The 19,184-nt window shown below is 45.0% G+C and overlaps 1 protein-coding gene and 1 long non-coding RNA gene across 3 annotated transcripts in view; one reads left to right on the top strand and one right to left on the bottom strand.

Annotated features, from left to right (window-relative positions):
* On the top strand, positions 1 to 7,768 carry LOC307199685. Its single transcript, XR_013832121.1, has 3 exons — positions 1 to 1,156; positions 2,732 to 4,931; positions 4,986 to 7,768. It is a non-coding gene; the product is annotated as an uncharacterized lncRNA (long non-coding RNA).
* Positions 1 to 16,936, bottom strand: part of IGFBP3 (insulin like growth factor binding protein 3) — a 37,220-nt gene extending 20,284 nt beyond the window's left edge. The window contains exons 1-2 of one of the 2 annotated variants that reach the window (XM_079947643.1): positions 16,303 to 16,936; positions 7,789 to 8,009 (exon numbers count right to left, since the gene is read on the bottom strand). In XM_079947643.1, the coding sequence (XP_079803769.1) occupies positions 7,789 to 8,009; positions 16,303 to 16,708 (627 nt within the window). In that variant the 5' untranslated portion in view covers positions 16,709 to 16,936. The remainder of the gene's footprint in view (positions 1 to 7,788; positions 8,010 to 16,302) is intronic. The other variant, XM_079947642.1, reaches the window with a different exon arrangement.
* Positions 16,937 to 19,184: the final 2,248 nt, after the last annotated feature.

The raw sequence follows: 19,184 nt of genomic DNA, 5'->3' as shown, positions 1-19,184 counted from the left end.
TTATAATGATTGCTTATTTATTCTTACAAATCAGAAAATCCTTATATGCCAATACTCTTAGCGTTCTACTTGACACTATGGTAAGCACTGGTATTAAGTGTTGTATTGAGATGGAGAATGAAATTTTGACTAAAATAGCAAAAGAACACTAAAGGGTTAAGGAAGGACATTTCCTTAGCCCTGGGTGAAGCCTCCAGAGGGGTGTCGCTGTGGGTTTTTGACCCGGGTGAAATAAAGCCTAGTTCCACTCCATCTTAGCTGAAGGTTTCTAGAATATTAGAGAGCTAACTTTGTCTTCGCATAAAGACAGCTGGACTCACACATCTGCCTATCAAGAATTTGGCTGCTTTAACTACTATTTTACACAGCAGATTGTAATTAGGCTTGTATTAAAAAAAAATTAAAATGCTCCCAAGCTAACTGTACCCACATAGAGAACTGCATTTAGGGATCAAATAAACTGCCACCTCACTGTGAAGACATTTAGTGGGGAGAAGGGGACATCTAAATCCAGCTTCCGCCCCCTTCAGAGTAGCTGATTAAAACCTGATCCACACTCACCTATTGCACCACACCACACTACACCTAAACTGAACAAATGTTCTACACATTTAGGGCAATTGCTTGGATCCTAAGATTACTGTATTTTTCGCTCTATAAGCTGCACTTTTCCCCTCCTAAAAAGTAAGGGGAAATGTGTGTGCATCTTATGGAGCGAATGCAGGCGGGAGGCTCTGCTCAGCGCTCCCTTTAAAGAGCCGCATGGAGTGTGGGGCTTTTTCCCGAGGAGGGAGAAGGGCCGCACACTCCACACGCTCTTTAAAGGGAGCGCGGCTCTTGGGGGAGCCTTAGCCGTGGGCAGCCTCTCCCGAGCAGGGGGATGAAGGCTCCCCTTGCCCAGGAGAGGCTGCGAGTGGCTATCCCATAATGCACACAAAAGCTTAGTTGGTCTCTAGGGTGCTACTAGACAATTTTTTAATTTGGGGTTGTTATTCACTTTTTGGTGTTTCTTTTTTATTTTACATGTGTTTATTGTTTTATCATACACAACTGCAAATATTTTAAAGATGTTTAGCATGATTCTAATTGCAGTGTAATATATGTTTGCCTATTGCCAGGCTGCCAGAAAAGTCCTTCCGTCTGTAAGCAGAAACAGGCATGGACATTACAAATTGTGGATAAACTAGATTGTTTCAAGAAGTGGCAGAAAGATATATCTAAATTTATCTGGCAGGGCAAAAAGCCCAGAATAAAATTTAAGATACTTACTGATGCAAAAGAAAGAGGGGGGTTTGCCCTGCCGGATTTGAGACTGTACTATGAATCGGCAGCTTTCTGCTGGTTGAAAGAGTGGCTACTTCTTGAGAATGCAGATATTCTGGACTTGGAAGGATTTGATAATAGGTTTGGCTGGCATGCATATTTATGGTATGACAAGGTTAAAGTTCACAAGAGTTTTAAAAACCATATTGTCAGGAAAGCATTATATAATGTTTGGACTCGATACAAGGATTTGTTGGAAAATAAAACTCCTAGGTGGTTATCACCTATGGAGGCTAAGGAGGTGAAGAAACTTAACATGGAATCCAAATGGCCAAAATATTCTGAAATTTTAGAACAAGAAAGCGTGAGTTTAAACTACAGAGTTTTGAGAAATTAAAGCCCAAGGTACGAGATTGGCTTCATTACTACCAAATAATGGAAACATTTAAACAAGACAGGAAAATTGGCTTCCAGGTGGAGAAATCGAAATTGGAAACAGAATTGTTAGAACCCAATACTAAGAATGTATCAAGAATGTATAATCTGTTGCTGAAGTGGAATACAATAGATGAGACAGTTAAATCAGCTATGATTAAATGGGCACAGGATATTGGTCATGACATTATGTTTGCTGACTGGGAACAGTTATGGACCACCGGTATCAAATTCACGGCAAGCAATGCCTTAAGAGAAAATATTATGAAAATGATTTATAGGTGGTACATGACCCCAGTCAAGCTTGCGAAGATTTATCATTTGCCCAATAATAAATGCTGGAAATGTAATGAGACTGAAGGTACCTTCTTTCACCTTTGGTGGACCTGCCCAAAGATTAAAGCCTTTTGGGAAATGATCTATAATGAAATTAAGAAGGTACTTAAATGTACCTTTCACAAGAAACCAGAGGCATTTCTCTTGGGCATGGTCGGCCAATTGGTGTCAAGGAAGGACAGGACTTTTTTTATGTACGCCACTACAGCAGCAAGGATCCTTCTAGCAAAGTATTGGAAGACACAAGAACTCCCCACACTAGAAGAATGGCAGACGAAAGTGATTGACCTTATGGGATTGGCAGAAATGACTGGCAGAATCCGTGACCAAGAGAAAGAGACGGTGGAGGAAGACTGGAAGAAGTTCAAAGCTTATCTTAAGAACTGTTATAATATTGATGAGTGCTAAAATGTCAAGGGAAAGGAAGATACAGAATTGCAGCGGAAATTGTTTGTTGAAATAAGATGAAATTGAGAAAGATAATAAGTTTTAATTAATTGGAGTAAAGGGTTGCTGAAAAATTGTAAAATATGGATGCAAAAAGGGTGAAGTATGGGGAAGTCCGAGAAAGAAGGCTTATGAAAATGAGGTTATGAAATTATATCTGTGTGTTTGTTTTTGTTTGTTGATGTGTGTATGTTGTTTTGTCTTAAAATTGGAAAAATAATAAAAATTATATATATAAAAAAAGAAACAGGCATGGCTTCACAGTACAGTGGTACCTCAGTTTTCGAACGTCTCCGTTGACAAACATTTCAGTTTTCGCACGCCATAAACCCAGAAGTAAATTCTTCGGTTTTCGAACATGCCTCAGAAATCAAACATGCCACATGGCTTCCGTATTGAGTTTTCGGTTTTTGAACGTTTCAGAACTCAAACGGTATTCCAGAACTGATTACATTTGAAAACCGAGGTACCACTGTAATTAACTTTTTTGCCCAGTAACCAAGGAGATACAGCACATCCATCAGCTAAGCAAGTCAGTTGCAGAAGCTAAAGTTCTATCCTCACTTCCCCCTTATTTACACCTCCCTCCGTGCTTTTTCACTGTGACTCGGCTTTTCTTAATTGTTCTAAACTTTTCTTGACCCTTCTTTGCTGCACTGAGAGTGGGGAGGAGAAGGAGCTGAATCAGGACTGTATTGCAGGCAGGAGAAACCTCCCCTGCTCCTTCTCTTTCAGTGTCTGTGGCTCCCTCAAGCCTCTCCCCTTCCTCCTCCCTCTATTCCTCCCTGGCTCAAAGTCCTCTTCCCCTCAGGTGCCTCCTGGACCACCGGCTGCCACCCAGCCAGTCCCTGACACCCATTAAGTTCACTGAGCCAAGATTCAAAATACCACATCATGGTTGAAACTTAAGATCAAGTTGCCCTGGGATTTTGCAGCGCGGTTTCACCACATGCTAGTTTAACAACACACAAAAGGCATCTTCTTTCTTCTTTAGTAGGGGCACAAAAACACCTTTGTTTGCTCTTTGGGGCTTCTTCATTTTAGGAAAAATATTTGTGTAAAATGCAGATTAAACACTGATTATTTCCAGTGCCTTTGGATGGTGCATAGGGCTTCAGATACATTGTCTCAATGATCGTTATAGCAACCCTGCAAAATCCCCTGGGAGGTAGATCTCCTGCAGGTGGGCTCTGTGTGTGCTGAGCTTAAGGCTGCCTCATGAGCTCGAGGCTGACAGATCTGAACAAGAGACTATCTGGTTCAGAACTACAACTATAACTTCATCCAGGTTGACAGACTTTTCTGAACAAGGAATACATGCTCAGGTGAAAACTTTCTCACATTGGCATAGTGTTACATGGAAGCAGGCCAAACTACGGCTTAGTGAGGATAAGCAAGTGCACAGGTACCTGGAGGCAAAATCTCAGCTGCTTCACTCTCCCATCCTGTTGCTGCCACACTCCCAAGAGCTAAGCTGTGATAGAGCAGAGGGTCATGTAGGAACCTGGGGCTGTGGTCGTCTCACTCCCAACAAACCACAAGCTGCTGTGAGTCTGTTCTTCATTAACAGCTCACAGCTTGTTCAGGGGAGAAAAAGCCCAACCCTGGACTCAGACACAACACTAAACCAAACCACAGCTTCGCTTTGGGCAGCGCAGAGGAAGAGGAAGAAGAAGAAGAGGAGGAGGAGGAGTTTGGACTTGATATCCCGCTTTATCACTCCTCTTAAAGAGTCTCAAAGCGGCTCACAATCTCCTTTCCCCTCCTCCCCCACAACAAACACTCTGTGAGGTGAGTGGGGCTGAGAGACTTCAGAGAAGTGTGACTGGCCCAAGGTCACCCAGCAGCTGCAGGTGGAGGAGCGGAGATGCGAATCCAGTTCACCGGATTATGAGTCCACCGCTCTTAACCACTACACCACACTGGCTCTCAAGGACTGGAAAAGGAGCAAAGAGGCTCTCAGATTTGCTCTAGGCACCACGTTGTAGGCAAAGGAGACCACTGGCTTTGAAAGAAATCACTGCTCCCTCCCCCTTTATTGTAGCCATGTTTGAATAAAGAAGAATGGCAGGCACAAACCCTCTGCCTCTCTCCCAAGCCCTGTGTCTTGCCACTCCTGAAGTAGTTGGGGAAAGGTAACAAAGGAGGCAAAACTGCAAGAGACTCCTGGATTTTCACACTTTCTCCATCCTGCAGCACAAGCCAAGCCCTGGTCTCTTATGGAAGTCTCTGAACATGCTGCGAGGAGTGGCGGGAGTGGTGGCAAGGAGAGCCACATTGATATTTGCAACCCACAGATAGCTCTAACCTCCAGAGCAGCTTTAGGAGATTATGAGACAGAATCCCTTTTTAAGCTAAGGTGAGCAGGCAGGGCTTGGGCTATGACTATCAATTAAACAGCTATACTGGGAGACCAAAGAGAACATCTCCCAAGGAATCCAATGCTTCTGGCTATATTCCAAAAATTTACAGCAAGCCTGCAACTTACACAGGGTCAGTGACAGAACTTGGGGTCTCAACCCCAAGGAGATGGGCCCCCCCATCTCCTACCCGAGTCAGCACGCTTGCCAGAACTCCAAGCACATCCGAGGCTATTTAGCAGCATATTTAGGGTCCTTCTGACCAGGACACCCCCTCAGCTATGTGGGACCTGCAGCAGCCTAGTTGTCTCATGCCACGGAGACGATAATGTCAAATGCCTGAGTTGCGTGGGAAGGGTTCCCAATGGGACGGTTTCCCAGGAATGGGGAACTCATGGCTCTCCAGAGACTGCCTGACTCCAACTGCCATCAGCCCCAGACAACACAGCAAAAGGTCGACTATCACAAAGCCATAGGCCAACAACATCAGGAGGATCCCAGGTTCTACATCCTGACTTACAGCATCATCCTAGTTCCTGCCCTGCTAGGATGAGGTCAGAAAGGGCCCCTATTCACAAAAGATCCATTGTGGAGCAATAAGATCGCTAAAAAGTTGTGACATACTTCGTTAGTACATTTTGTAGCACAGTGCAGTAAACTTTCAATGAAGATTTTCTCATTAATGCTCAGGAGAAGTAGTGAAATGATGGCAAAGCAGTTGCCAGCAGAAAGCGCATTGAGAGGTTCGTGCTCCAGCAGATCTCACTTGGGCTTTCACTTGGCAGCTTAACGGATCAATCAACTGATCAATCAACTCTTTTAACATTTCTCACAAATTAGCCTCCAAGAGGCAATTGGCCCAACTTTGAATATGTTTTTAAAATTCTTCACATCGTCTATTCCTTACAAATAAAGCAATTCAGGGGCATTGACTGTAGGTCACATTACAAGCTTTTTACAGGTAACTTGTTTCTGAGGTAAAATGCATGAAAAAAATATTTTTAAATGGTCAAAATTAGTTGCTTTATTAATTAAATATTCCAATTTCTCAATTAATCTGAATTTAACCACATAGTAAGGCACAGGAGTTTCTAAATCTTCAAGCCCTTTTCCTTCTGGTCACATAGCTGGACTGCAGAGCTGTACAGCAGACAGCAGGAGCAGTTACTGGGAAGCAGCCATCACGAATGAGATCTTGCTTTTGTAATCACCACTTTCCTCTTTTTTCACCCACTGTCTGGATGGACTATATCCTACTGGCCAAGTTTTTGAAATCCTGGCTGTCATCTCTCAATGAAACCAGGTCTGTTCATTGACATACTGTCAACAGTATTTCTGCTGCTTCCACTATTGCTGTTTCCCTTTCTATTTTAAAGAAAAATGCTCAGAAGATGGCCTTTGTGCCGTTTGCACTCAGAATAGATTGTGAAATTAAATCAGCATCTCTAAATACGAGTTATTGCAATGTCAGAACTTGAAGTTCCCCAGTTTCAGAATTGGTCGGAAGGGGATAGCATGGAAATAAAGTCAACCTGTCTATTACCCTGTGAACACAAACCTTTGTGTTTCCTTCCTCCTTGTGGAAGAGAAGCAGTGCTCTCCGAAAAGCCAGGCACCCTTGGGCTCCCACTGGAACATTTCTACATTTTGTGACAAATGAACCAGGCAAGGCCACTTTTCACTTTCATCAGACTCTCTACATTTTCCATTTATGTAGGTTTTTGGAGTGGTCCCTCCCTATTTTTTTTCCTTTTTAACAGCACAAAGTTGTGTCTGGATCAGCCATGAGTGTTTTGATGCACAGCCAAGAAAAACACAGCAACATTTTGTGTGCTGTTGGCATGGGAATCTGCCGCTTGCCTGCCAAGAGCAGTACATGAACCAGAGTATTCTCTGCTCCCGTTTCCTCGAGTCCGGCAGGTCTGCAGACTTTGTTCATATCCTACACATAAGGAACAAGAAACAGTGACCACTTCATCCTCCATGTGTGGTTTTTTTTTCACCCAGAGGCATTTTCAGCATGGCAGAGCAATCACTAGCAAAGCTAGACACTGCTTTGTGTGCAGAAGAAAACTTCTGATAGCCAGCCAAAAGTTGATACTGAGTCCTGCATTCACAGCACTTGCTATGACTGGCTGCTTGGGATTATAGGCTCGCAGACATAGACAGAAAGCAAGGAATTTTTATTTATTAGCCAATCTGTTGTGTATGTAAGGGGAACAGGACATTGCCACCATAAAATCTTGTCCAGCCAGGCAGCTTAAGTATGGAGTGGTGTGGAGAATCCTCTTTGAAACGTCACTTGTCTTCCTCAAACTTTTCCTTCATTCAGGATGACTCAGATGTTTCAGCTAAACACAAACCTCATTTACCTTAATGTTTTGCGTTAGGAATGAGACAAGCCATGATTTACACCAGCTTTACTTCCTTGGCAGAGATATCCTCCACCAGCCGTGGATTCCCAACAGAACCCTCATATGCTGGTGAGAGAGATGGAGGAAGACCCTCAGCATCACATAACTAACAACCTCCAGGAATATTTGTTGTGGGATATTTAAAACTCCCATGGGAAACCAACCAATGAAATTCACTTTTCTGCTCTCAAAATTCCTCCGATATTTCTCCCAAACAAGAAGCTTCCACATCTGCCTCAAAATTTCATTCGAGGCAAAACCTGATGTCACCTCTGATTCAGAGTTGTATGCAATGATCAAAAGAGGCACAGGGACTCTAACCTGCCTGTGAAGTGACTGCTGGTTGACAGATTAAATGTGATTGCAATGGTTCTGTATAATTCAGAAATCTTGCAGCTGTCAGGATCGGTTCTAGTAATTCTGGCAACAACACAAGCTCAGACAACTAACAATATCTAGAGTCTGCATCCATTTAAAGTGATATTTACGGAACACATGTATGTTGCTTTTTCTGTTAAATAAAAATTACTTACATATTCAGTCTCCTGCTTGGACTCAGAAGAGAAATTCAGTGTGTCTGTGCTTTGTGAATCGTATTTGTAGCGTTGGGTATTTTTGGCGTGCTCTTTCCTAATGACATCTATTTTGGTGTGGTGAGCATGTGACTTGGGTTCCAACAGTCTCTGTGTGTTGGAGACAGACTGATTCTCTGTGCTGCTGATGTTCTGGTCTTCTTCCGAATTGCTGGCATTTCCTTTAAACAAAAACAAATGTTCAAAAGTTAGCCCATCGTTTATTAATTGTAGCGGAAGAACTTTCACATGATAATGTCTCTGAAGGTTATTATCACGGTACATTAGGATGGTGCACGGAGCATTCAGGATAGCAAAAATAAGAAACTGCAACCTACTTTTTTACAATGGGGGAGACAAAACAGGGGAGGGCAAACAATAGGAAAAAGGGGGTGAAAGTGAACGGACGAAGCTGCGCTTATGGAGGCTTTCATAAACATAAAAAGGTTTCAGCTACTCAGGCCACAATGCTTAAAAACCAGGCACTTATCCAGGAGGGCTCTGCTGAAGTCAGTGGAGCTATTTTGGAGTAAGTGGTTAGAAGACAGCAGCCTCAATATCATAGAGACGGCAGAATCTATTTCCTGAACAGAAAGAGTTCAGTATTTTCATGACTGAAGGAACCTAGTGACTTTGCAACCAATCATGCCAGTGTTATTATTGGGCTGAAGGAGTTGTGTGTCTTTCATTTATATTTAGATGTTTGAAACCTGTCCTATAAGCTCTAAATTGATTTGTTTTCACAGTCATAATTTTTAAACCACTAACATCTAGCAAATCACCTTGCCTGAATTTGAAGCATTTCCACTTCTTACCAGGAGAGGGCGTATTTTGTCATGACTTGATCATTTCTGAAGTCTGGACCCCAATGAGAAGTTTGTCAGCAGCTTACACCCCTGCAAGGCATGCAAATACCTATACAGGTAATTTGTCAAATTTGCATGCCTTGCAGGCATATATTCATAGTGCATAAAATGCACTGTGAGAGTGCTTATATTTATGATTAACATGAAAAACAATGTGTTTTCCTCTGAATGAGGAGGAAACTAATAACGAAAGGTGACCCACCATCTATAACGAATGGGTTGATATTTATTTAAATGGATATTCTGACCAATTGCTTATACAGCTGCTGTAATTGGGCTTTATTCCATGTTCTAAATTATTTCATATTTAATTCTCTTTAAATAAACCTAGAATCTACAGTGGTACCTTGGGTTAAGAACTTAATTCGTTCCGGAGGTCCGTTCTTAACCTGAAACTGTTCTTAACCTGAGGTACCACTTTATCTAATAGGACCTCCTGCTGCTGCCGCACGATTTCTGTTCTCATCCTGAAGCAAAGTTCTTAACCTGAGGTACTATTTCTGGGTTAGTGGAGTCTGTAACCTGAAGCGTCTGTAACCTGGAGCATCTGTAACCCGAGGTACCACTGTATTTGAAAGCTGTGAACATTGTTCTGCTATGATCCTTAGACATTATGCTGATTTGGCTTTTGCTAAGCATTACAAAGAACTGCTTTCAAATATGGGACAGACACAATGCTTCCAGGTCTGCACAGTATTTCGTCTTCGTGTGACTGCAGCGGGTTGCATTTGGTCTTGGATGTTTTTAAAGGGAGCATCTCTCAAGCTTGCTTCAGGCTTCCATCTCAGCTGTCACCTGTGGCAATTACACTGGGAATGCACAACTATTAAATGAAGAGCAGAGAACTGCCTGGCTTTAGAACCGACCACAGCAAATGTGTACTGACATCTTTATTCAAAATGGCACAAGGCAAGAAGTTCTGCAGTGGAGCTGAAGGCCTGAGCAGCAGAAAATGTGGCCGGTTGGCAAAAGGGGGGCCAAGGCATCACCTTCTGGCAGGTGGTTTTGGCACAGCTACTACTGACACTCGGCACACACAAAACATAAACGTTTAAGAAACCGGATTTGAGGAAGCAGAGTATTTTGTTTTCTATGGGTTTTATTCAAAGCCTCAGCAATGTTTAAACTTCACACTGTTTGGGGTTTGTTAATTTGGGTATTTTGCACAATTCAATTTAAAACATACACACAGAAAATATGTTAATAAAGTCTGCACAAATTTTCTGTTGAAAAACCTTATTTTTGTTTTTAGATTTTTTCCCCAAGCATTCCATGTTACTTTATCATTTCCCATCTGCATATATATATATATATATATATATATATATACCTTTATATACCTTTAGAAAATAGTTTGCATATCTATTATTTATGTGATCTGGCAATGAACTATTCATAAAAATAGCAACCTGATTTCCCCTCCCCCTTTGAACTTTGAGCATAGTTAGAAATAATTATGTCCCACTGCCCAGGCATATATAGGCCTTTCCAAAGTTTGGAAGAGACTGAATGAGAAAAGACCCCGTTATTTTACACAACGGTTGCCAAGTTAGCTTCATCTCCTTTTATAGTTGCCTCAGAATCACTCTGGAAAGGAAAAAAGGGGTTGTCTAAGCAACGTAGCCTTTTATTTGGGGGTGGGGTGGAGATGTTTTGCCCTGCCTTTGGAATCTCTGAATGCCAGAAGGCTCTGGCCAAGGCAATGGAAGAGGGCAATTGTGCCACCTACATCATTTCCAAAATATGAATACGTCACACAGCAAGCAGGTCTGTGAATAATAATAATAATAATAATAATAATAATAATAATAATAATAATAATTTATTTTTTGTACCCCGCCCATCTGGCTGGGTTTCCCCTGCCACTCTGGGAGGCTTCCAACAAAGATTAAAAATACATTAAAAGGTCACTTCCCTAAACAGGGCTGCCTTCAGATGACTATCTTGCTTTGCTAAACATCCACCCATGAAACCCCCAGTTGTGATGGAGGAATGCTTCCCCTTCGACAGGCACAACACTGGTCTGTAGTTTTTTGCTGAGCATGTTACCATACAATCCTAGAACTGCAGAGCTGGAGGGACCCTGAAGCTCCTCTAGTTCCACCCCCTGCAATGCTGGACTCTCAGCCGAAGCCCCCACGGCAGATGGCCCTCAGAAGAGGAGAGCCCCCCCCCCCCGGAGGGAGCCAGGCTTTCCTCTTTGGACTCCCGGCTCCCTTGAGAGGAAGCTCCGCTAGGGACTTGCCGAGGGGCTGAGCTGATTGGTTTGCCCAGGTTCTCCCATAGCAAAGCCCCCCAAAATATATACATATATTTATACAATGATTTATTTGCTTTTTGGAGTTTGCCGGATGGTTTTGCTGTTTTGGAGTTAGTTAAATAGATCTGATAGTTCTTAGAGCTTGTGTTTTGTTTTGTTTATACTCTGTACTCTGCTTCAGGGGGTTTATGCTGTGAAGCCATCTATAAATTTGTTTAATTTTTATGCTTCCTCTCTCCCCACTCGTCTCTAGAAAAGGAGGATGCAGCTTTCTTGTCCTAGTGCAGCCATTTCAAACTTCCTGCTTTCAGGGAATGGTCTGTCAGCTTGATTGCTGATTTTTTAATTTAAAAAAATGGTTCAGTGCTGCATTTTTCTTTCATTTCAGTAAGTATTTTCATTTCTTAGTATTTTATTACAAAGATATCTCATAGCAGTTCAGAAAGATAAAACCATTTTTTAAAAATCATACATATTGCAGCACACATAGGCCAGAACAACTCAGTGACAGGGGTACAGGAAAGTCCAAGCAAACAGGTGAGTTTTCGCTAAGTATCAGAAACCACCCCCCTTTGCTTAGTGCTTCCTGAATAAAGGGGGGCGGATTCCATTCCTGAGAGTCAGTCTGCTTCTGCAGGGACCACCATGGCAGCCCCCAATAAGCCCCATTGAGAAGGAGGGCTGCACATCACATCAGCTGCACTTATTGAGCTGAATCTTTCCACTCACTTCTGGCCACTGAAACTGCAATCCCACATATATGAAATTCCATGTCTGTAGCACTGCACTGTGAGAGTCCTCTATGCCCCACTGCAGAGAGACAGGGTCTTGCTTTTATTCACCGTTAGGGAAATCAAAGGTGAAAGCAGGGCAAGTAGTATCCCTAACGTGGAAAAAGGAGCCAGCCCAGCCTGCCCATTCCCACGGCTGATATATGAGGCCACAAAATCCACCTTTTCCCCTTCTTAACCGACAAATAGGCTCAGGTTTGATTTGTACATCTGATTAAATAATAGCTGCCTATTATTCTGAGTGGACTCCAAGAAATGAAAGAAACTGATGTAGCGCAATGCTGTTTGCAAGCGTGGCATATTTAAAGATTTTCCTCATTCAATTAATAGTGCCACTGTATTCTGCTCTGGTCAGACCTCACCTGGAGTACTGTGTCCAGTTCTGGGCACCACAGTTCAAGAAGGACACTGACAAACTGGAACGTGTCCAGAGGAGGGCAACCAAAATGGTCAAAGGCCTGGAAACGATGCCTTATGAGGAACGGCTAAGGGAGCTGGGCATGTTTAGCCTGGAGAAGAGGAGGTTAAGGGGTGATATGATAGCCATGTTCAAATATATAAAAGGATGTCACATAGAGGAGGGAGAAAGGTTGTTTTCTGCTGCTCCAGAGAAGCGGACACGGAGCAATGGATCCAAACTACAAGAAAGAAGATTCCACCTAAACATTAGGAAGAACTTCCTAACAGTAAGAGCTGTTTTGACAGTGGAATTTGCTGCCAAGGAGTGTGGTGGAGTCTCCTTCTTTGGAGGTCTTTAAGCAGAGGCTTGACAACCATATGTCAGGAGTGCTCTGATGGTGTTTCCTGCTTGGCAGGGGGTTGGACTCGATGGCCCTTGTGGTCTCTTCCAACTCTATGATTCTATGATTCTAACTGTCACAAGGTGAGAGTCAGAAATGTGCAATTGTTAATGGGTCATGTTGAATTCCAAAATCCACATTGGAGTGATACCTTCCTCAGACCCAATCAGAACACGTGGCCTGCTTTAGAGTTCTCCAGAACTCTTCATATCAGGTGAGATGTTCAAAAGGACGGGCAAGGGGGATGGAAGTAGAGTACAAAAACTGGGCTGATACTTGTAAGCCATGAGGTTTGCTTGTAGGTTCAGTTCCAGGGTAGATATTGCAGGTGCTACAGGCATCAGGTTACACACCTAGATCCTGGGATAAAGAAGCAATTTCTACTCATCATCTGTGAGAAATTAAAGTCTGGTAGTAATCCAAATCTTAAACAACAACAACAACAACAACAACAATAATTTACGGTATTATTTATACTCCGCCCATCTGGCTGGGTTTCCCCAGCCCCTCTGAGCAGCTCACAACAAAATTTTAAAAGCACAACAAAACGTCAAACATTAAAAAGTTCCCTAAACAGGGCTGCCTTCAGATGTCTTCTAAAAGTCAAATAGACACAGGTTCCTGGGAGTTGAAGTAAAGAGAAGCATGACAGTCTTTATTTATTTATTTATTTATTAAATAAACGAATTTGCATGTCATCCTTGCGCAGGGGCCATGCTAATCTTCTCTGTATCGTCCCAATTTTAGTATATGTGCTGCCGAAGCGAGCACATGACAGTCTTTATTTGAGGAAAGGCAGGAATGAACGTTGGGTGGCATAAAGGTAAAGGTACCCCTGCCCGTACGGGCCAGTCTGGGGTTGTGCGCCCATCTCACTTAAGAGGCCAGGGGCCAGCGCTGTCCGGAGACACTTCCGGGTCACGTGGCCAGCGTGACATCGCTGCTCTGGCCAGAGCCAGAGCCAGAGCCGCACACGGAAACGCCGTTTACCTTCCCGCTGGTAAGCGGTCCCTATTTATCTACTTGCACCCGGAGGTGCTTTCGAACTGCTAGGTTGGCAGGCGCTGGGACCGAGCAGCGGGAGCGCACCCCGCCGCAGGGATTCGAACCGCCGACCTTTCGATCGGCAAGCCCTAGGTGCTGAGGCTTTAACCCACAGCGCCACCTGCGTCCCTTCTCTGTATCTTCTCTGTATCGTCCCAATTTTAGTATATGTGCTGCCGAAGCGAGCACATGACAGTCTTTATTTGAGGAAAGGCAGGAATGAACGTTGGGTGGCATACCAAGTTTTAAAAAGTCAATCGAAACAACTGATTGGAAGATATATAACATAACCCTCAAAGTGCAACGCCCTTCTCTGGATGGTGAAAAATTATCTTTCTCGGTTGTAGATTCTGCCTTGAATGGGTTGTTTTGGATAAGAAGCAGCCACTGATTCTTTATCCCAGAATATGTAATCTCTGCTGCACTTGGGAATGCTGCCATCTCAACCTTGGAACTGAGGATACAAGATGACCTCTTGGCTGTTAACACCCACTCTAATTTTTGTTTATTTTTGTTAATTTTTCCTGACCCCATCCCTTGCTTTGTGTAAAATCTCACCTGATGAAGGGCTCTAAAGCTTGCCACACTTTCATGATATTTTGGCCCAGCTGTGGACTCGGGAGGTTTTTTTTTCTAATGGACTTTTGTTTTTATGGCCCAGTCTGCATGTGATGCTTAGCCAAACCGTGAACCATGACAATACCACAAATGTGCAGGTATGCACAGTAAAATTAAAATATTTTTTTTTAATGGCCACTTTGCTCCTCCCTGGTCAGCCTGCTGTCACCCTACCCAGAGCTAAACCATGTGATGTCCAAACCCAGCCTTGTGGTTTTCCTCTCCCAGACAAACCATTTGCAGTAAGCCAAGAATGAGCCTTGGCTATGTCTTCAGGTTTGAAAGGCCACCTGTGGATGCAACACAAAGGCCTTAACTCCAAGTAGGGTAGCCCCACAGGAGCAAAGCAGCCTTGATTTCTACAGTGAGTGCCCACACATTCCCACTTAGCTATGGTTTGGCCTAAAGTCCTTCCTTGCATGCAAGGCTAAGACACTCTGGGGACTTAGTCAACTCAAGTGTAGTCAGAAAAACAGCTTCTTAATTTAGGAAAGGTCAGCCAAAGACGATCTGCTACCAAGCAACAAATCCTCAAATGATCTTCATCAGCAGCAAACCAGTCGCTTATAATGCTTTTTTTTTAAGCCTATGCAACTTTTCCAATCCTGAATCCCACCTTGTGTTCTGAGGAAAACTGTGTATAAGGAAGTTGACTTGACCACCTATGCTCAGTTATAGGCACATCTGTAATAGGAGTCACTGGTTTTCTTCTGCAAGTTTTTCTGTCAATTTACAGTTGTTTTGTTAAAAAACAAAACAACTGTAAATTGAGAATCCTCCTTTTTTGACCCCTTAGGAAGTCACTGGAAGTCTCCAAATTTAGTTTGAAAATGACAATTTACACCATCATTTGTATCATACATTATTACTATATCAAATCCGAAACCCGCTGAGAGTATGTCCCACTGAAAACAATGGAACTTATTTCTGACAGGAAACACGTAGGACTGAACAGTTGCAATTCTAGGCAAACTCACAAGGGCACAAGTCTCTGTTGAGCATTAAGCTGCACTTCTAAGTGAATATGAACAGGGTTGCACAGCACAATTTTTGCTCCAGGCAGCGCTTCCCTCCTCCCCTCCACTTTCTAGGAAGGCTGCAAATAAGACACTTGACTATGCTTGCTTTAGTCTCCTGAGGTTGAGGAGACTGACCATTCATTTGTTCATTTGGGAATTGGGAAGGCTCTTATGCAGTCCATCAGAGTCCCCTCCCTCCATCTTTTGCGTGTGCAAAGAATGGTTTTGAGACATAGATAACTTATATATATATATATTACTGAACTGAGCCAGAGCTGACACATTTTTGCAACAGAATACAGTCACAATTGTGACCAGAATATAGAACAATTCAACACCTAAACTTTTTTCTCATTTGGGAGCTAAGTGTTTGCAAAGGAAAAAATGTGTCAAGTGAGAAGGTCAAAGGTCATATTACATCATCATGCCCTTTTCTGTCTTAAAGTCAAGCATTTTGGTCACAGGTGATACATCAGAAACTGAGTTGTTGTGGACACAAGCACAAATCAAACGCCAGGGGGCGATACAGCAAAGCAAACTTCACTTGCTCTCCGAACAGCCGAGCCAAAATTGCGCAGAAAATGGTCCGCACAAAATTCGCCCAGCCAAGCGCCAACTCCGCTCCCAGCGAGCAGTTTCCGCACCCGGAGCGGGGCAGGCCGGACGCCAGGGCATTTCAAAATGCGACTGAAGGAGAGCGGGCTTGATTTATAGCATTTGTATGCCACCCGGTAACATGAAGGTCTCCGGCTGGCTTACAATGAATAAGGAAAGGTCGTTTACAGCACAAGACCAGACGCGAAGTCCGAAGCGCCAGAAAGACCGCCGGAAATCAGCAGTATCGGAGAAGACAGATTTCTAAGGAAATGACCCGCGGCGAGAAGCTGCGCACAGCACGAACTGACGGCACGAGGAGCAAGCGGATCGGCGCACGGGACCTTCCATTCCTGCGCCGCGGGAAGCTGCCCCGGGGGAAGCCGACGAGCGCCCGCCTGTCCCGCCCGCCGCGCTGAGGGCGGGCGGGCAGCCAGCCGGCTCCTCCCTCCCTCGCTCGCTCCCGGGGCGCCGCCCGCTCACCTGGCCCGCGGGTCCCTCGCAGCAGCAAGGCTCGCACTTCGCCGCCGCCTGCTCCGGGCGCGGGCTCCTGGGGGGCGCCGCTGACGTTGGTGCAGAGCCCCTTGCCGTCGAGCAGCGCGTGGAGGGGCTTCTGCTCGCCCCGGCGCGGCCGGCAGCGCAGCCCGGCGCCGCACAGCTCCGTGTAGACGCCGCACGGGCGGCCCTCGGGCAGCGCGCACGTCTGGCAGCAGCCGCAGCCCGGCTCGGGCACCAGCTCGGCGCACGGCGCCGCCGGCGCCTGGCACTGCGCCCGCGCCCGGGAGTCGCACGGCTCGCAGCGCACCACCGGGCCCGGAGGAGCCCCCGACGCCGCCGCCGCCAGAGCCCACAGCGGCGCCCACAGCAGCGCGCACAGGCGGCGCACCATCGCCGTCCCACGGACCGCGGGACCCGGCGCGGCGGGCGGGCGGGCGGGCGGAGAACGCGGGGAGCGAGGCTCTCCGGCGCCCGGGCGACGCGGCGGGGCCCCGCAAGGCTCCCTCTCGGGCGGCCCAACCGTCAGGCGCGGCCGGAGCTGGACGCAAGGAGCGCCGAGGCAGCGCGAGAGGCAGCCAGGCGCGCCCGGAGAGAGCTCCCTGCCGCCGGACAGCGCGGCTCGCCCATCTGCCGCCCGCCCGCCTTCGGCGCCGCCTATATAGCGCCCTGGCAGGACCCGCCCGCCCGCCCGCCCGCCAGCCCGAGGGGCGGGGCTGGGGGGCAGCGCGGCGGCCGAGGACCCGCGCGCGGCTGAAGCTCGTGCCCTTTGGGATTGCCCCCGGCTTCCTATTCAGCACCCGCCGTAACTTAATCAAAAATAAGTATACTTTTCTGGAGGGAGGAGTTGCTAACCTGTACAGTATTCTTAAATCTAGCAATGTGTGTTGTCTGCCTTATGGAAAGATACCCACCTGCTTGGGCAGAGCTTTCATTAAGGCGTTATCCGCAGTCTTGCCGTCTATATCCATAATGCAGTTGCACCGAAAGTATTATTCAGGAAGCAAGTGTATTATCCTATTAATATGCAACAAGACTCCCGTTTCAATCACTTGAATGGCAGTGTCGTTCAAACTGCGGGCAAGCGCCGCGTCTCGTCATCAATTATGCGGGGCGGGGCTTACCTGTGCCCCCCCCCCAATATTTTATTTAGGTTGACACCTCTTTATCTTAGAATCCCAAGCAAAATTGAGATCTAATATCATCATATATCATCATCATATAAAAGAACAAGGCAAGGAGGCTTCCGTTTATTGAAGCTTTAAGCGATGGGAAATTATTTGTCTTTGTGTTTTAATCATCTGATGTCTCTCCCTTCCCTTTCTTTGTCTCTTCCTTCATCCTAAAAACACACCAGCAGAGGTCGCTGGGTGCCCAGTATTGAGTTGAGGGGTTGAATAAATGAGCAGATTTGCAAAGAAGGGACTGGGTACTGACTCCAAATGGAGAAAGAAAGTTTTCTGTTCTGTTTTAAAACCCTCATAGACTTTTTGGGGTCTGAAAAGCTTTGGGATGATTATGTAGATTGTGTCCAAGATCCAATGGCAAAATAAAGAGCATTTGAGCCATTGATGTCTGCATCTTCCTTCCATTGTAACTGGGACTGATTTTTATTGCACCTTTTCTGTTCCATTGCAAAATAAGGAGTTCATCATTTTTTAAATTTGCAAGCGCCAAGTTTACACCCAGTTAAATAAATATTTAAGTTCTACCACAATCCCATGCAAGCCACCAATCTGCATATTCAATCTAGCTCTCTCTAGTATAGATTGTCATATGCCACTCATTTGACAGTACACTTTGAGTAAGAGCCATACAGTGGATCTTCTCCTTCCCTCTGAACCTCTCAGCCAGACTTCTCTGTGACCCTTCCCCTCCACCGGAGGTGGGACCAGTTTGCTTTGGCCCAATAATAGCTGTCCAGGTATCAGCTGCCTTGGGGCGGCAGGCAGCCCTCATGCCTGCTGGGCATTGACACTCTTCTTCACTCTTGGCCTCTTGTAGTTGGGCTTGGCTGCCATAAACAAGTCTTTGCGCTCACCATTATTATGGAGATCCTTTTGGTATTTTAAAAGCTGCTACTATGGTTGTCCTTAGTATGTTTTCTATACAAACTCGTTCAGTCCTCCATACCAGATATGTATCTTGGTTGCTCTCTTTAGAACCCTCACCAGTTAGATTTCACTGATAGTAAGTGGAAGACAGAAGTGCCTGGCGTGCTCTGGTCCATGGGGTCACAAAGAGTCGGACATGACTAGACGACTAAACAACAACAAAGGCAGTCAAAAGCACACCATACCCTAGAGAAGGCACATCCTGTTGAGAGTGTACCTCCGGGCTTTGTAAACCAGCTGGGCTTCCAATATCAAGATCCGATACACGAGGGGAATTTGTGGTTCTCCTTGTCAGTGATGGTCAGAGTTGCTGAGAGCTGCAAGTCAGCAACATCTAGAAGACCATAGATTTCCCATCCCTGCTATACTTAGACCACTTACTTTGCCCCTTAGCGCAGGTGAGATTCATCCTAGGCCTCTAAATATCTCTGAGTACTTCTGACAATACTTCTGGTAATACAATCTTATGCAGGATTGTTGTTGTTTGTTGTCGTTGTTTTATTAAAATTATTTAGTTTTTCAGATTTTAAAATTTTACATTCAATTATCCAACCGCCATCATAAAAACAAGATTCCATAGACTCTCCTGAACTTCCCTCCTCCCCTTTGCGGGTCCTATTGTTAATCATTTCCTCCTGCATCTTTTATATTGATCCAAATCTTTAACATCGCCATTATATCTAAAATTCCAACATTAAACAACAAGTGTTATTCCAATCCTGCTAATGATTTTAGTTGTTTACAATGCTTTTTAAG

The sequence above is a fragment of the Podarcis cretensis genome (assembly GCF_951804945.1).
Source record: "Podarcis cretensis genome assembly, chromosome: 12".
NCBI classification, from domain to species: domain Eukaryota; kingdom Metazoa; phylum Chordata; class Lepidosauria; order Squamata; family Lacertidae; genus Podarcis; species Podarcis cretensis.
The sequence above is the reverse complement of the archived record's forward strand: the minus strand, read 5'-3'. Positions and strand labels throughout refer to the sequence as shown.